Here is a 15,854-nt window from a genome sequence, read left to right as displayed (position 1 = left end):
CTGGAGAATCAACAGCAGTCCTCCAAAGCACTGATGTGGCAGGGGACAGTTCACCCAGCATCAGAGCATGTCTAGTATACAGTTAGACTACTCCGGAATCAGTGACAGACATCAAAGAGCAAAAAGTTAATTTGGTGAACCAAGAAGTCCCAGTTAGAGAAGGAGACATATGGACATGAAAAGATGAAAAAGTAGACTAGGAAAAAATATATAGATTCAAAATGCAAACTCAGGGCCAGTGAGATGGCTCAGCAGGTGACTGCCCTGGCCACACAAAGCCTGAAGACCCAAGTTTTCATCCACAGATACCACAGTGGAAAGAAAGCACCAACCCTGGAAAGCTGTCCTCTACCCTCAAATTTATTCTGTGGCACATGAATGCCTGAAGTGACATACCACATCACACACACACACACACACACACACACACACACACACACACACACGCATGCACAGAATAATAAATATTTATTTTTAAATCAAACCCAGCTGGGTCTAGCAGCACACAATTGGGACACTGAAAAAGGCAGACCATGGCAGGTAGAGGCCAGTCTGGTTTACATATTCAATTCCAGGCCCCTAAGGCTACATAACTAGACCCTGCTTTAAAAGCAAGCAAACTCAAAAGACTAAGGGAACAGAAAGGCAGTCACCAAAGCCTGGGATGGATTGAGATTTAAGAGGTAAAGAAGTTGCAGATGACTCCGGGTTAAATTAGAACCCATGACCTTGGGGACCGCAATTCTTGGGGTAGAAGAAAGAATAAATATATTTTAAAAACTGGATCAGCTGAGGGAATGGGACACCAGCTTACCTGCAGGGCAAAAATTACCATGGAGGCAAAAGACTGCTGAAGACTGCCAGTGTCTTCAGAGCAAACGGGGGACTATCAAGGTCTACAACAAACAGGGAAGATGAAAAGAAGAAACTAGCAGAGTCTGATAATATGTTTCTTTGTGTTCAAGAAGATGGATGGGCTTGTCAAATATATGGACCATAAGTCCATGACAAGCAACCACTTTTGCCTCCCGGAGCTCTGCCTGCAAACATCAGGAAGAGATAGACTACTCTGTTCCTAGCCCCATCTCTTCTTTTAATGCCCTCGGATTGTATTGTTGCTCATAGCATTAATCTTCATCTCCATATGTATGACTTCTGAGCGTGTGTCTCCAGCCTTGCTCGGACTCTAGTATGAATCTAAACAGCCTCAAGATGTCTCTTCCTGGACTCCTGGGCCAAGAACAACACGCAGGAAAGGAGAGCTCACGTTCGAGAATGTTTGTTTTCCATATCTTCTTTCCTCCCATAACACTGAAGACAAGGCATCTACTCTTCTTTTACTCTTTCCACCATTTCCTCTGTCCTATTTTGTTCAATCCCACCCAGCTCTCCCCATAGAATGCCTCTCAGGACTGCCTCTTTATTGCACTATGCTAATCCCCTCACACTGGGCTTTCCCTACTTCGTTTGCCTGATTGCTTCTGTTTTAGTCTTCAACAAGAAACCTGCTCCAAACCTTACTTTGTGTATGTCAGTCTGAACTCAGAAATCTGCCATGTCTTCCAATTGCTTCCAGCAGGATACAAAACAAACTCTGGGCAAACACACTACCTCCTTCTGGGTTGTGTCCTCCCGTTTCTTTAAGACTGCTTTGGAGACACAGACTCCAAAGTAGGATGGTAGATTAGATGCTGCCTCCACAGAAGTGGTGGCGAAGCATATGAAGAATAAGAAAGAATAAACTATTCTACAAAGAGAAAGAGAATGCCTTATCAACTTTTAAATTGCTATGACAAGACACTGGGACCAAGGCAACTTATAGAAGAGTTTATTGGGGGATTATAGTTTTGGGGGTAAATCCTTGATCATCATGGCAAGGAGCACGGCAGCAGGCATGGTGCTGAAGCAGTGGCTGAGAGCTCACACCCTTATCTGCAAAAAGGAAGCCGAGAGGGCTGAGAAACGTCAAAACCTATTCCCGGTGGCATAATCCCTCCAACAAGGCCACACCACCCAATCCTTCTCAAAAAGTTCCACCAACTGGGGACCAAGCACCAGCCTCTAGGGACCATGCTCATTCATGCTACCACAGAAAGGAAGGGCACCGAGAGAGAGAGAAAGACGACACGCCAGCACAGTGCCAGCTAGCTGTACAGCACCTTGGTGAGGAAGGGGAAGCCAGAAGCCTACGTGAAAGGGCAGGCAGGTAGCCTGTGAAAGAGACCCGCTCTCCTACCCACAAAGCAGCCGCAGGTTTAGTGAGACTCATTTGGCGCGTGGGTCAGCGGTAAAAGGAGTTCCACCTTGTCAATCTATATGACTCCAAAGGAGAGGCAGCCTGTTGCTTAAGCCTGTCTTGGGAGCCCAAGAACGGGAGGACGATCACAAGTCTGGGAGCGTGAAGTCACCTTGCCAAAGCCCAAGATAAAGAAACAGCCACAGGAGGTAATCATGGGACGAGGGAAAACGGGATCCTGGCCATGAACCAGGTGACAGACTGTTGAGGCCAGGCTGTGTGCATAGGTCAGGTGGCCTACAGTCTGTGCCCAGGGGCTTGCTTGATCATTCCAGAAGAGCCTTGGAGCCTGACCGCACAGAGCTTGAGATCAGCCAGGAGATCAACCCCTGAGTCCCCAAAGTTCACTGCTGTAGAGACTGAGAACTCAGAGGACACATCCCTCCAAAAAGGTGTTTAATGCTTATGTGGTTTTGTAAGTAAGGGCACAGGTCCTTCACCTGCACAGATTTTGGTGCTGTGTTTCCCCTTCTGTCTCCTGCTGTACTTAAGAGGCATTCCCAGACCCCAAATAGAATGTTAGTTCCCCCAGACTGAACAAACTGGAGTAACTAAGGATAGCAGAAGGGCCTATCTGCCCTACAGACTGTAACACTAAGTGTGGCCAGCAGAGGCCCTGGTGTGCAAAGAGAAGCTAATGAAGAGAAGAGACTGGGCTAGCTAACGTTTGTTCAATAAGGGCTCAGTCTGAGTCACAGGAAGCATCCACAAGTCCATCTGACCCCCTCTCTCCATGCACCTGGCACAACCAGTTTTAGAGGACCAAGAAGGAAGACCCACCATGGTTTTCCTATGGTGAAAACATTAAAACACTGATGGCAGAAACGTGATCTACAGATTCAACAGGAAAACCATGAAAATCCTAATAACTAAGAAGATCCTGAAAATCCAAATGAATGTAACAGGAAGATCCAGACTGGACATATCATAGTGCCTCCACTAAAAATATACTACAGAGCAATAGTGACAAAAATAGAACCGTACTGGCACAAGAACAGACTGCTTGACCTGAATAAACCCACATACCCAAATGATTTGAACAGATTGATTTTTTTAAAAAGGAAGACAAATAGTGAATAAATATTTGGGGAAATGGCTGATGTCCTTAGATGTGGGAAATAACAATAAAAATGGCTTTGAGCCTCCATCTCATCCCGCTCAGAACGGTTGTCACCACGAAAATAGCAAATGCTGGCAAGGATGTGGCAAAAGAGGGGTCAGCTGATGGAGCACTCAGGAGTCCTACAGCACTTCTACAAGAATTGAAAACTAGAGCGGCCATATAAACTAGATACCCATCCCTGGATCTATACCATAAAGAGTCCAAGCCAGCACACCACAAAGATATGTATGCATCTATACTAATTTCCTGACTATTCACAATAGCCAAGACGTGATGGTGTGGTGAATATGCACACAACAGAGTTTCACTCAGTCATTAAAAAAAAAAGTGAAATAATGTCATTTTCAAGGAAACAGATAGAAGTAAAGATTCTCGTGTTAAGTGAAATAAGCCAGACTGGAAAAGAGAAATACGAGTTCTCTCATTTGTGAATTCTACATTTAAATGCAAAAAAATACCTATATTTGTTTTTATATAACTAACACATACAACAAGACAGTAGAAGGGCATCTCTGGGCGGAGAAGACTAAAGGAGGAATTAGTAATAATAGGTGGAGTGAGGCGAAATATCAACTATCATTTTTCTCATATGTGAAATCCAGCAAATAAATCCACATATGTATAACTATATAGTGTACACATACATATAGAAGTATGTAGAGAGAACAGGAGGACAGGAAGGATAATGAAGGCCAAATATGGACAAAATTCAATTATATGTATATATATGTATATGTACATAAATATGAAAATTCCATGATGGAAGCCAGTTTAGGTAGGCTAACTAAAGATCAATTTTCTTAAAAAAAAAAAAAGACTTTTCCTATGACTTCCTTGCCAACACCAGGCTCCCTTCCAGATGTTGAGTCCCAGGCACTAAATAGATGTCATGTTTGTGACAATGCCCACTTATTCTACTTTTAATTTTGAACACATGCTCCTTTTTATTATTATCAATTTATTCTCTTATATAATACATCCCGAGCTCAGTTTCCCCTCCATCCCCCTAGCCCCCTCCCTCCCCATCCATTCCCCCTCCATTTCCCTTTAGAAAAGGAGAGAGCATGTTTCTTTTACATCAAGGTTTCAACTCGGTAAGATTCAAATAACCTGGCATCTGAAAACCTACATGCATATATTTATATGTATTTGTATATATGATCTAGCTAATTTCCCCAAAGTGCTATGAAAACATAAATTACTTCTACCATTGCTCATTCTTAATTTATAAGGAGAGTGCCCCATTAGGAGAGGCCTGGTGTTTAGTTGTTAATGAAGTTAATTTATTGTCGGATTTCAATTCTCAGAGGAAGGAAATCTTACTGATCACAATTTTCCAAGGCCTTCCCAAGTGATTCTCTTTTGGCGATGTCAGTCCCCAGGAAAGCACCATACATTTTTACACACACACACACACACACACACACACACACACACACACACACACACACGCCTTCAGCCACATTGAGAAGAAATTACCACAGGCTATCAATAAACACGTGTATATCACTATACAAAACCTCTGAATTTGTGGTGTCGTCCCATAACTCTAAACGTGTTACTTTCTACCAGAAAATATCAATTCTCTCCTAGCTTTACATTGATGTGTTAAACACAACTGTGGCATTCTGTGGATGAAGAACTGTGGGCAGAAAAGTTAGGGGAAACTGTATGTAGCAAAGTCAAGACATGACATCTGAGGGTCATGACTCTAGGCAAAGTTCATTTCAATACAAGGACCAAAGAGCCCTCCCCAGGAAGCAGAGCAAGACTGAGGCTCCCTGGAGACCAGAATCATGTCATGCCTCCCTGAGTTTGCTTGATGCTAGTACTCCGTTTAACTTTGGTTGGTGGAGACTTTAGAGTAAGGGACCTAGGGACCTGTGACACATACCAAGGCCTCCATCAGCACTTACATAACATGGCTTTCCCTCTTTCTTAGAGCTGCATAACACTTCTGGGATGCTTCTGTGATATGTGAGGTGGATACAGGAGAATCAGATGGCATCTTGTGGGCCAGTTTACAGGGCAGCTGCAGAGACCAGAGAGACCTTGCCTCAAAACAAGTTGGAAGGACTGAAAAGCTGCCCACTGACCACCACAACATGCTGCACATGCATCGACGAGTGTTTTTTACATACACCTGCATGTGAACACACACATACAAATGTATAGATCATGCATTATGCACTTCTTATAAGTCAAGAATTGCTCTAAACATCTGTGCATTCGTTCTTTATCCACAAAACAAGCAGACTGATGCTATTGCTAGCTATGTCTTGCAGATAAGGAAACAAAACACATTGTAGGCTAGTAAGAAGTAGACCAGAGATCCAGACCCAGGTACCTTCATTCCAAGGTCCATATTTTCTATCACCGTGTGCTATCTCATCACATCTTCTACGCTATGAACACTGTCATGTATTGTCACTCACCTTTAATCCCAGCATAGAATACAAAGCCATATAGCCAGAGATGCAGCCCACAGATTCCGCATTACACTTCTCCTTTTCATGCCTACTCAAGCGTATGTGGTCACATCCCACGGACAAGAAAAGTCATGCTTAGTAGTTGGGTGGGAGACGGAATACAAAGGCTATCAAGGTCATCCAGAGTGCCTAAAACAGGTCCACAAGCAAAGCCAAGGGCACCTACCACACACACCAGTAACTAAGATCCTAAGCTGTATCGGCCAGAAAACCAGAGAAGATGCTAGTTAGTATGTGACCTAGACATATTTTGAATGGAAGCACACACGATTGTCACGGAAACATCTTAATCTTGTGCATATGAGCAGGAAGGCTGGACTCTCTTTATCCAAAATAATGCTAACCTTCACAGGCAATAAAAATATAAACATCAAAGGTGGTGTGCACTAAGTGAATATGTGTGTGCGGCCAACACTAAGAGTGTCCGCATCCCAGTGAGGGAGACAAGAGGTAAGAACAGGCAGAGCAAAGCAGACCATAGATGTCAAAGAACCAAAGATGACAACAACAGCGAGGAATGAACTTGACAATAAATTCACGAAGGAATGAGGGAGAACCTGGACCAGCTACCACCCTCCTGCAGCACCTCCTTTGCTGTGTAGCTTCAGCTCTGTTCCCTAGCTTGTGAGAGAGAAAGTGCTGATGACTCAAGTACCAGTAAAGTGGATTCCATCAAGGCACCTAGAATCCATTGTTTCTACTTACGCAGGAGGACAACTGTAACACACACACACACACACACACACACACACTCCACCACCACCACAACAACCACCACAATCATCACCACAACCACAACCACAACCACAACCACCACCACCACCACCATACCACCACTACTGAAAAAATAACAGAAAAGCATTAAGGAAGGAACAGGAACAAAGAACAAGAAGCCACTGAATGACCATGCCTGCAAGCAAGCAGGGAGTGGGCAAGGAGTGATGGTAGTCAGAGCCAGGGTGACGGCAACAGGAAAAAAGAAAAGACAAAGGACACATATAGGAAACTCTGAAGGTCTTTCCCAGTACTGTGGTCAGACCTGGGGGAAATCAAAGTGGTGCTGAGACGTAGAAAAGACTTTCTCCCTCAGTAAAGTCTCTTTTCCAAAGCTGGCATGGCCTCTTGATACAAGGCCCCCAAACTGTTCCTCGGTGCCACCTTTGTTCACTTCCTTCCTATCCCTAGCCATGATCACTGCTCAGCCCTTGACAAGTACAGAACTGATGAACAACCTCCCTATTGATCATGTCAACCCCTAGGGCAGAGTTCAGCACCAGATGTTACTAAAGACTAAGATTAGTTCAAAAGAAACAATTCCCAAAGACAGCATGACTTAGAAGCAAGACAACAGCAGCTTAGTCTTTCCTAGGCATGGGGCACACAGTGCTCCAGTACTGATTTCTCCACATCACCCCAGGTGGCAGAACTCATCTCTACTGGTCCCTGTCCAAGCACCCTTCCTACACCAATCTATCCACGGACACTGTGATGTGGAAACAGCCCTAATTTTCAATATAAAAATCCTCTCCCACCCCCAGTATATTGGCATGGGACATGGTTTTGCCCTTCATCCTTCTAATTTTCACCAAGGTGCAGCATTACTCCCTCCAACTCACAGCAAACACAAGAGTACTGACATATACCAAGCATATGAATGCCTTTATTGAGAGGTACACTAAGAAAAGTAAGAGCTTCACTATGGATGCATCTGAGAGATGCAGATGGGGACATTTAGAGGAGACTGTACTATTTCCTTACAGGATATTGAGGAAAGAAGTTTTTTTATGTTGTTTCTTATTTATTTTTCCTCAGTGTTTGACAAAAGTGACTTGAGTAGACACGAGTTCTAACGGAGGTAAGGGAGAGGGAATGAAAAAGAAGTAAAGAGGGCAGTGCAGTTACATTGGAAAATATTAGATTTGAGATGCCAAATACTGCAATGGAGATGTACCCCAGCCAGGGCAGAAAGGGGGAGGGAGGCGGGATGGAGCGGAGGAAGGAGAGAGAGAGGGAGGGAGGGAGGAAGGAAAAGAGGGAGGGAGGAAGGGAAGGAGGGGGAATGTGAAGCTTTTAAGAGAGGTTGACCCTTCCGATGAGGAAGTAGGGTTCTGGGAAAACAAAAGCTGCAGAAAGCTCTCTGCCATCCTGAGCCGTGATGTGGTAGAAGACAGGAAGGACACACAGGAGAGAGGCAGGAAGAAAGGCAGTGAGAGAAAAGATGGGGGTTGGGGCAGATGCATCCAGAAAATAGAAAGTAGGTAGGCACAAGTCCAAAACACCCCAGGGATAACAGGGCCGAAGAACCCATTGGCTGCGCAGGAGAAGAACACAGAGAAAGGCTGTTTGGCAGGCAGAGTTAGGCCAGGTAAAGAGAGAACACTGGGCCGCAAGCTCTGATGGACCTGCTTATGCTGGACGTGTAACGGGAACTCTGTAAGTATTTATCCACCTGCTTCCCTTTAACCAACAAATGTTTGATTAAATAGGTGAGTTAGTGGATCAATTTTCCTGATTCTTGAGGGGCTAGGAAAAAACAGCTTTGTGCCCATGCTTATGTCCCTCGGGCATGAGAGCTGTGGGTAATATAGTTTTAAGATCTGGTTCTAGGGGGCTGGAGAGACGGCTCAGAGGTTAAGAGCACGGACTGCTCTTCCAAAGGTCCTGAGTTCAATTCCCAGCAACCACATGGTGGCTCATGACCATCTATAATGTGATGTATGCACTGTATACATAATAAATAAATAAATCTTAAAAAAAAAAAAGAAGAAGATCTGGTTCTAAGTAGAGGCTGTGGGATGGAGGGGAGCTGGTTTAGGAGACTGAAGCTAGCTTTTTGGGGGCAGTAATCTGAGGAAAAGTACTCTCAGGCCAGTCACCTGAACTGGGTGAGGACTGCAGTTGGATGTCAGGGTGAATCCCTCTCTGTCAAAGCCACAGCTTTTAAAATTGTTTGTCACAGCCCCCCAAAATCCATGTGTGTGTGAGAGAGAGGGGGGGTTCCACAAAACATTTGGAAAAAGTAGAAAGTTTCTAAATGAGCAGCAACCAAAAGTTAAGTGAAAATTCAACATGCAGTGAACCCAGGGAGTTTGTGGCAGCAAACCATGTTTCCGGGTGCAACTTCATTGCAGCTTTAGTTCAAAACACCCAGCATGTGCATTTTGCACCACGCCTGCCAAGACACAAGGCAAGAGTTACAAACGCTGCCTGAAATGCAGCATCTTGGATTCCGGAATAGTGTGTGTGCTAGTGTGGCTTCTCCTGTTCATACAATGTTGTTTTAATTACAGAAAACAAAGACTTTTAATATGTTCCGCCCTTCATTCCTTAGCATGAACAAATTGCATTGTTTTGTGTGAGAATGTTTGATTTTTTAAAAAGCTGCTGTCTAAGTTGCTGACTTGACTTTCATTTTTTAAAAAAATCATTCAATGGGTTTTGGTTGAGATTAAGACAGCATTTCTGAACTATCCCCCGCCCCCAAACATACGTCTGCCATCTTGTACTACATTATTTATGCTATGCAGCGTTTCAGCAATGGTGATCATAAGACCAAACTATGGATTAACTCAGAAAATACTGGAGATATTCTACATGCCGCAAGATTAAATATGCACCCAAGAGATAATTCTTTATGTAAAATTAATCAAACACATTTCTTTCTTTATTATGAAATTTTCTTTAATACATGTTAATATAAATGTATACTAATCAATTATTTTAGATGTTTAATTTGTATACTTATGTTATATACCTTTATGTGAGAGATCACATAAAATTTTCTCAGAACAAAGGAACAGCCAGTGGAAAAGTTTGAGGAGAGCTAGTCTAGACCATGGCAATACCAAGACACTGAAAGGAAGTCTGGGTAGCATATCGTTAAGAAGGGGTTTTTCCATAAGGAGCAGGTAGGGAGAAGGAATGAAGACATCGAGGCAAGTGCCCACAGAACTATCATAGTCAGCTTTCCATTACTATAACAAAACACTCGAGACAAGCAACTTAAAAAGAGGAAGGGTTATTTGGGCATAGTTTTAATACCATTATGTGGAATTCTGAGGCAGAAGGATATGGAGTTCTGGACTATGTAGTGAGGCTCTATACTTAAATCTTAAAAGGGACCACAGAAAGAAAGTGGGTAAAAGGAAGAGAGAGGGAAAGAAAGAAGGAGAGAATGAAAACACAGAGGGGAAGCACCCTGGAATTTAGGGCACAGTCACAGCTAGAGGGAGCCACCAGAGTCAAGTGAGCAGAGGATCTCTACAGCTCTTCAGTGGCTAGACCGGATGCCTGGGATTTCCAGACATCTCACACCCACTGGGAAGCTGGGGCTGTCAGAGATACAGCTTGTGCCCAGATGACCCACCATGATGGATCCATTCACATGGAGACATGAGTGGACGAAGTCATCTCTGGTGACAGATCCAGTTCACAGTCTTAGAAACAACTCTACAGATAAGTTCTCATCCTAAGAGTCACAGTGAAGCCATCTTTTCTCCTGCAAATGAAGCTACGTTTTATTTGTTAGCATGCCAAGACCATCAGACCTCCCAGGTAGAAGAACTCTTGGAAATCACCCTGCCCAACCTTTCCCCTGTCATGACTTCATAGTTGACGTCTGATGGCACTGTCTTTGGACACTGGGCACCATGGGCTCCTCCATGCCTCAACCTCTTCTGCAGGATTCCTACCTCTGCATGGCTGACCTCTGAATAATTGCTAGAACTCATACAAGTCACTCCCAAGGCTTTCTCCTTCTTAAGCAGCCGGTGACCTCTAGCCTTTATGACATTAGACTGTCTGGCGAAGGGATGAAACACTCTTTGGTGGTGTTAGCTACCGATACTCGTGGACTTGGCTGTGACAGCAGCGAGTAGTAACTGCTTTTCAAGCCGCCTTTGAATAACTGAGAGCCGCTGATCAGCTAGAGTGGAGACTCTTACGCTATGCGTGACATCGTTATATTACACGGGGCCTCTATGTATATAAGACAGGTAATTAGATTAAACATCTGCTGATGGTAAGTCATAAATAAATTTGTTTTGGCACAATTGTTTGGTACACAGATAATTTTACCATCAATTAAAGGCAAAACCAAATTTGCACGCTAATACAATGGCCGTTCTTGTTTAATTCTGCACAAGGAATTAGCTCTTGGCAGTGTTGGATATTGCAGGATGTAGGAGGTCTTTAGTGTTTTTCAGAACTGATCCACATTTTGATCTTGTAACCACTAATGCTAAGATCATGGGTTCACAAAAACATACAGTACACCATTGCAGATGTATGTCAAAAAGTATTTTAAATTTTCCATTAACCCCAAGTCAAAATTCATTGAACAGTTGCTAATGAAAGTCAACAACTCAGACAGCAGTTTTCAAAATCAAACATTCTAACACAAAATAACCCAAGGGTACACAAATTTGTTGTCTATACAATGGGGAAGTGTTAAAATATATTTATTTTCTACAGTTAAAGTATTGTGTTTATAAGAACAAAAATTCAAATAATACAGGCTTGTAATCCCACAATTTGGGAGGTAGAAATCTATCTCTAAGTCCAAAGCCAACTATGCCTACAACAAACCCTGAACCTTCGGTAAACAGAATATATATATATATATATATATATATATATATATATATATATATGAGTTTATTCATAGATATTTATTTATATGTATTTAATAAACATATATACAAATTTACTACATATAGTAAAAAATAATAAAAATTAAGAATAAACACTTCAATTCAAATGAGAGTCTCAGTCTGAACACAGGTCTTCCTGGCAATGTTCACCGGTGCCACGTGAACTACAGGCATATGTAATACCAAGTACACATGCTCTATGTTCAGAAACAAGGCTGTAGTGAAGTCACATGACATAAGGAACACCTCCGACTCAGTTTACCTTTCATTTTGAATTAATTCTGGTCTTGGGGAGTTTAGAAACCTTTAACTGTTGCCCCACCTTTTAAGCCCCCATATTCTGTCCTACTACCCCATATGGTCATGAGCTGGGAGCTAAAAAAGGATGAAGATCACTGTTAACTGCAAAGCTAAGAAGACAGAAGCAACCACGAAACCCATTTTTACAGTATGGAAGTTCCTCGCTTATCTAAAGGTTATCAGGGGAATGCTTTATATAAGCTAAAGCCTGGGGGTTCTAACAGAAAAGCCAGGAAGGAGCACAGAGCAGAGGTGTGAAATCTACTTCGGCTCAATGCTGATTAAAGTCTGAGCCAGTGGGCAGGCAGCTTTAGCCTCCTTATTTCCTGGAGTGACTAAGTCAAGCTTGGAAATTTGCTTCTCTCACACCAGGTAAACAATAGCACTTGAAGCTATGAGGAGGGACAGACTGAAGATCAGGGGACACACACACACACACACACACACACACACACACACACACCAAAGTCAAACAGCAAAGCACAGACAGGGCCTGGAATAACCAAGGTGACTGGAGTGACTCTGCTCCTCCAGAGCTGAAGTGCTCACTTGAAGGATCTCAGCCTACAACATGAAAGTTGTCATGACTTGAAGTCACAGTAACCTCTGATAACTCCCAGAGAAGGTGGGAAGGGATTTTTTTTTAATTTTTTTTTCTTTTTTTTATTTTTATTTTCTTAAATTAATTTATTCATATTACATCTCAGTTGTTAGCCCATCCCATGTATCCTCCCATTCCTCCCTTCCTCCCACTTCCCCCCTACTCCCCTCCCCTCCTCTATGTCTGTGTCTGAGGGGGACCTCCTCCCCCTGTATATGCTCATAGGGTATCAAGTCTCTCCTTGGTGGAAGGTCGGAAGGGATTTAAGGAGGACTTTGGAGGTGGTCACTCAAAAGGCTTTCAATGTCTCAAAATGTGAAGGCTAACCTGAGTTCCGAGATGCCACAGACAGGTCTCAAAAGTGTGTGCCGTTGCCTATGGCCCATTAGCTACTTTGGGGTAATAGGTGGCCCCTCCCACTGAAATTTGGAGGCAGTCCAGCATGAAGGAAACTGTGCTTTCTGGAGAAAAATGCAAGAAAAAAAAGTCTCCTGAGATGGAGAAAAGACCTTTAGAAATCACAGGGCCAAGACCTGGGGAGCCCTCAGGATACAATCACCCATTGTCACATGTCCCCAGACAGATTCACATCCTCATCATCCATCCCAGGCCATGAGCTGGGGCCAGAGGCCTGATACACTCACCTGTAGAAAGCAATGTCCAACTGGAGTGTGCTCAGCCAGGGTGACGTTATACATCTGCCTCAGGAAAACGGGTTCGTTGTCATTTACATCGTCCACAGTAATGCTCACCAAGCAGGTGGCAGAAAGTGGCGGCTCTCCGAGGTCCTGGGCCACCACTCTCAGCTCCACTGCTGCCTGGACCTCTCGGTCTAGAGCTCGGAGAGTGCTGATCAAACCGCTGTCAGGGTTGATGCTGAAGGATGGCACACACTCTGCCTTGGGTGACAGAGCCTCAGAGTCGCAGGAATCCGAGAGGTGCACTAGGGCATATCGCAGCCTAGCGTGATCAGTGCCAGCCTGGTCGCCATCCAAAGCGCTGACCCAAACAACTGATGTGCCTGGGACCGCGGCCTCGGACACCGAGGCCCAGTAATGCTCCTGGCTAAAGACAGGTGGCTGATCGTTGAGGTCTGACACCCAGAGCAGCAGTGATTCCTCCGTGCTCAACGGTGGGGACCCTGCATCCGTGGCCACTAATCGTAACTCGTATAAATCTTGGCTTTCCCTGTCCAAGAGACCCTCGATGCAAAGGAAAAATACTCCAGGAGGACCACCTGGCCGCAGCGCAAAGGCTCCGTTCCCACCTTCCAAGGACAGCTTGATACGGCCTGCCCCAAGCACCCCGACAGCCTCCTCTTCCTTGTCTGGGTCGCCATCCGCATCGGACACCGAGACTCGAGCCACATAGTCGCCTGGCTGGGCGCCCTCAGAGACACTGGCCATGCCTCCCTCGGTGAGAAAGAGCAGGTGGATGGCAGGCGGGTTGTCATTGACATCCAGGACGTCAATGGACACGCGCACGGTAGCTACCTCTGGCTCGGCGCCCCCATCGCGAGCCTGGACCACCAGCTGGTGCCAGGTCTGCTCTTCGCGGTCTAATGGTCTCTGCACCCGCACTATGCCGCTCAGCTCCTCCACTGAGAAATATCCTGGATCGCCCGGTGGCCAGCCGCCTGCGCCAGCCACCAGCACTTGCCGCTCCCGGATGCTGTAGCGTACCAAGCCATTAAGCCCCAAGTCGCGGTCCGTGGCATGCACGCGACACACTTCAGTGCCAGGCTGGGCGTCCTCGCGTACTGCAGCTCGGTACTCTCCCTGCTCGAAAACTGGCGGGTTGTCGTTCTCATCCAACACACGCAGCTGCACGTGCAGGCGGCCAGTGCGCCGAGGGCTGCCACCATCCCACGCTTCAACGTGCAGCTCGTGAGCAGCTGCCGCCTCTCTGTCCAAGCGCCGCAACAGCACCAAGTCTAAGGGCTCCAGGGGTGGTGAGGACTGGAGCGCCGACGCTGGTAGCCCAGGAGTCCCGTAGCGCAACTGGAAGAAGGGTCCTGCGGTGTCCTGGGGCAGGTCGGACGTTTGCAGCAAGGTGTAGCCCTGGATGCTGAACAGCCCCGCGTCCGGGTCCTGGGCACCTGGCAGACGGAAAGCTGTCCCTGGAGGGCTGAGTTCCGACACGTCCAGCTGCAGGGAGTCACGGGGAAAGCGAGGAGAATGGTCGTTCACGTCGTTGACCCGGATCTCCACCTGCACCACCTCTCCCAACAGTGTGGCGGCCACGAAACTGTAGTGGTCCCGCTGCTCGCGGTCCAGACGCCGCGCGGTGCGGATGATGCCAGTGTCCGGGTGCACGTGGAAGTCGTCCAGCAGAGGAGAGTCACCCGAGTCCTCCGACAGAAAAAAGCCATTCCCTTCCTGCTGCTGCGAGGCTGGCAACCCTGCGCGAATGTCGCCCACGAGGGTGTCGGGGGGCAGCCCCTCGTCCACAGAGAGGCTAAGGTTGAACACCTGGGCAGAAGAGCCCGACGCAGCCCATAGCCATGAGTACACGAAAAACCTAAGCAGCGAGAGCTGTGCCGGGGCGCTGGCGCCGCGGGGCCGCTCACGGGGTGACCCCGCCGGCTGACGCCCTTCGCCCATCCTCCGCCCAGTTGGGCTCTTTAGGAAGGTTCCGGGTAGCTCCCAGGTTGTGTGAGAATCAGAGAACAATCCAGGAGCCTCTTCAATGTCTGAGCCAGAGAAGAAAAGACTTTGTTTTGCAAACAAATCAAAAGACCTAGGAGTTCCCGGCGTGACATCTGCAACTGGTGCAGACGTCCTCTGCCCGCAGCTCACGCCGGCGGGGGCGCCTCTTGCTGCCTCTGCCGCTGCGGCCACCTCTCCAGCCCTTGGTTGCCTTTAAAAGAGTCCCATCGCTTTTTCTCTCTTCTTCTATTCCTTTTACATCTGTTTCTTGTTCTGCTCGGCTGGTTGTTTCCCCCTGGTAAAGTCAGGTGCATTATTTCTTTTGCCAAAAAGGAGGAAATTATTTAAAGCGCGCACAGAGGGAGGAAGGAGATCCGGCCGGGAAAGGGGTGGAGTAAAGGCGGGGAGGCTGAGAGAGGGCGTAGGGCGGGAGGAACGGTGGGAGGGACCGCTCCCGCAGCAGGCTGGTCCAGGGGTGGTCGCTCCCCCCTCCCCTCACACACACCTCTGGCGTCTTCTGACGCGCAGGGGACTGCGCGACACCCCCTCCGGCCCGACCTCCTACTTGCCAGTCCCTTCCTGGTGTGTGCGTGATGCGGCTCGCACCAGAGTGAATTCCAACCTGCGATTCTCACCTCTGTAGATGGACGAAAAAGGAGCCAGAGCTGCTTGGACAAGCAGCCTCGGACATTGGTGCTGGTGGAGGAAGCGCGGGTGGGTTGTCTGGCGGCGCCGCTTTGCGTGCA

General features: G+C 46.4%; 1 protein-coding gene across 1 annotated transcript in view; it reads right to left on the bottom strand.

The window, feature by feature from the left end:
• DCHS2 (dachsous cadherin-related 2) overlaps positions 1-15,149 on the bottom strand; it is a 207,560-nt gene extending 192,411 nt beyond the window's left edge. Inside the window, exon 1 of the mRNA XM_084769764.1 lies at positions 13,105-15,149. Coding sequence (XP_084625890.1) covers positions 13,105-15,063 — 1,959 coding nt within the window. The 5' untranslated portion in view covers positions 15,064-15,149. The remainder of the gene's footprint in view (positions 1-13,104) is intronic.
• Between the last annotated feature and the right edge of the window lie 705 nt (positions 15,150-15,854).

Source organism: Acomys minous, assembly GCF_964271855.1.
Source record: "Acomys minous genome assembly, chromosome: 19".
NCBI classification, from domain to species: Eukaryota; Metazoa; Chordata; class Mammalia; order Rodentia; family Muridae; genus Acomys; species Acomys minous.
The sequence above is the reverse complement of the archived record's forward strand: the minus strand, read 5'-3'. Positions and strand labels throughout refer to the sequence as shown.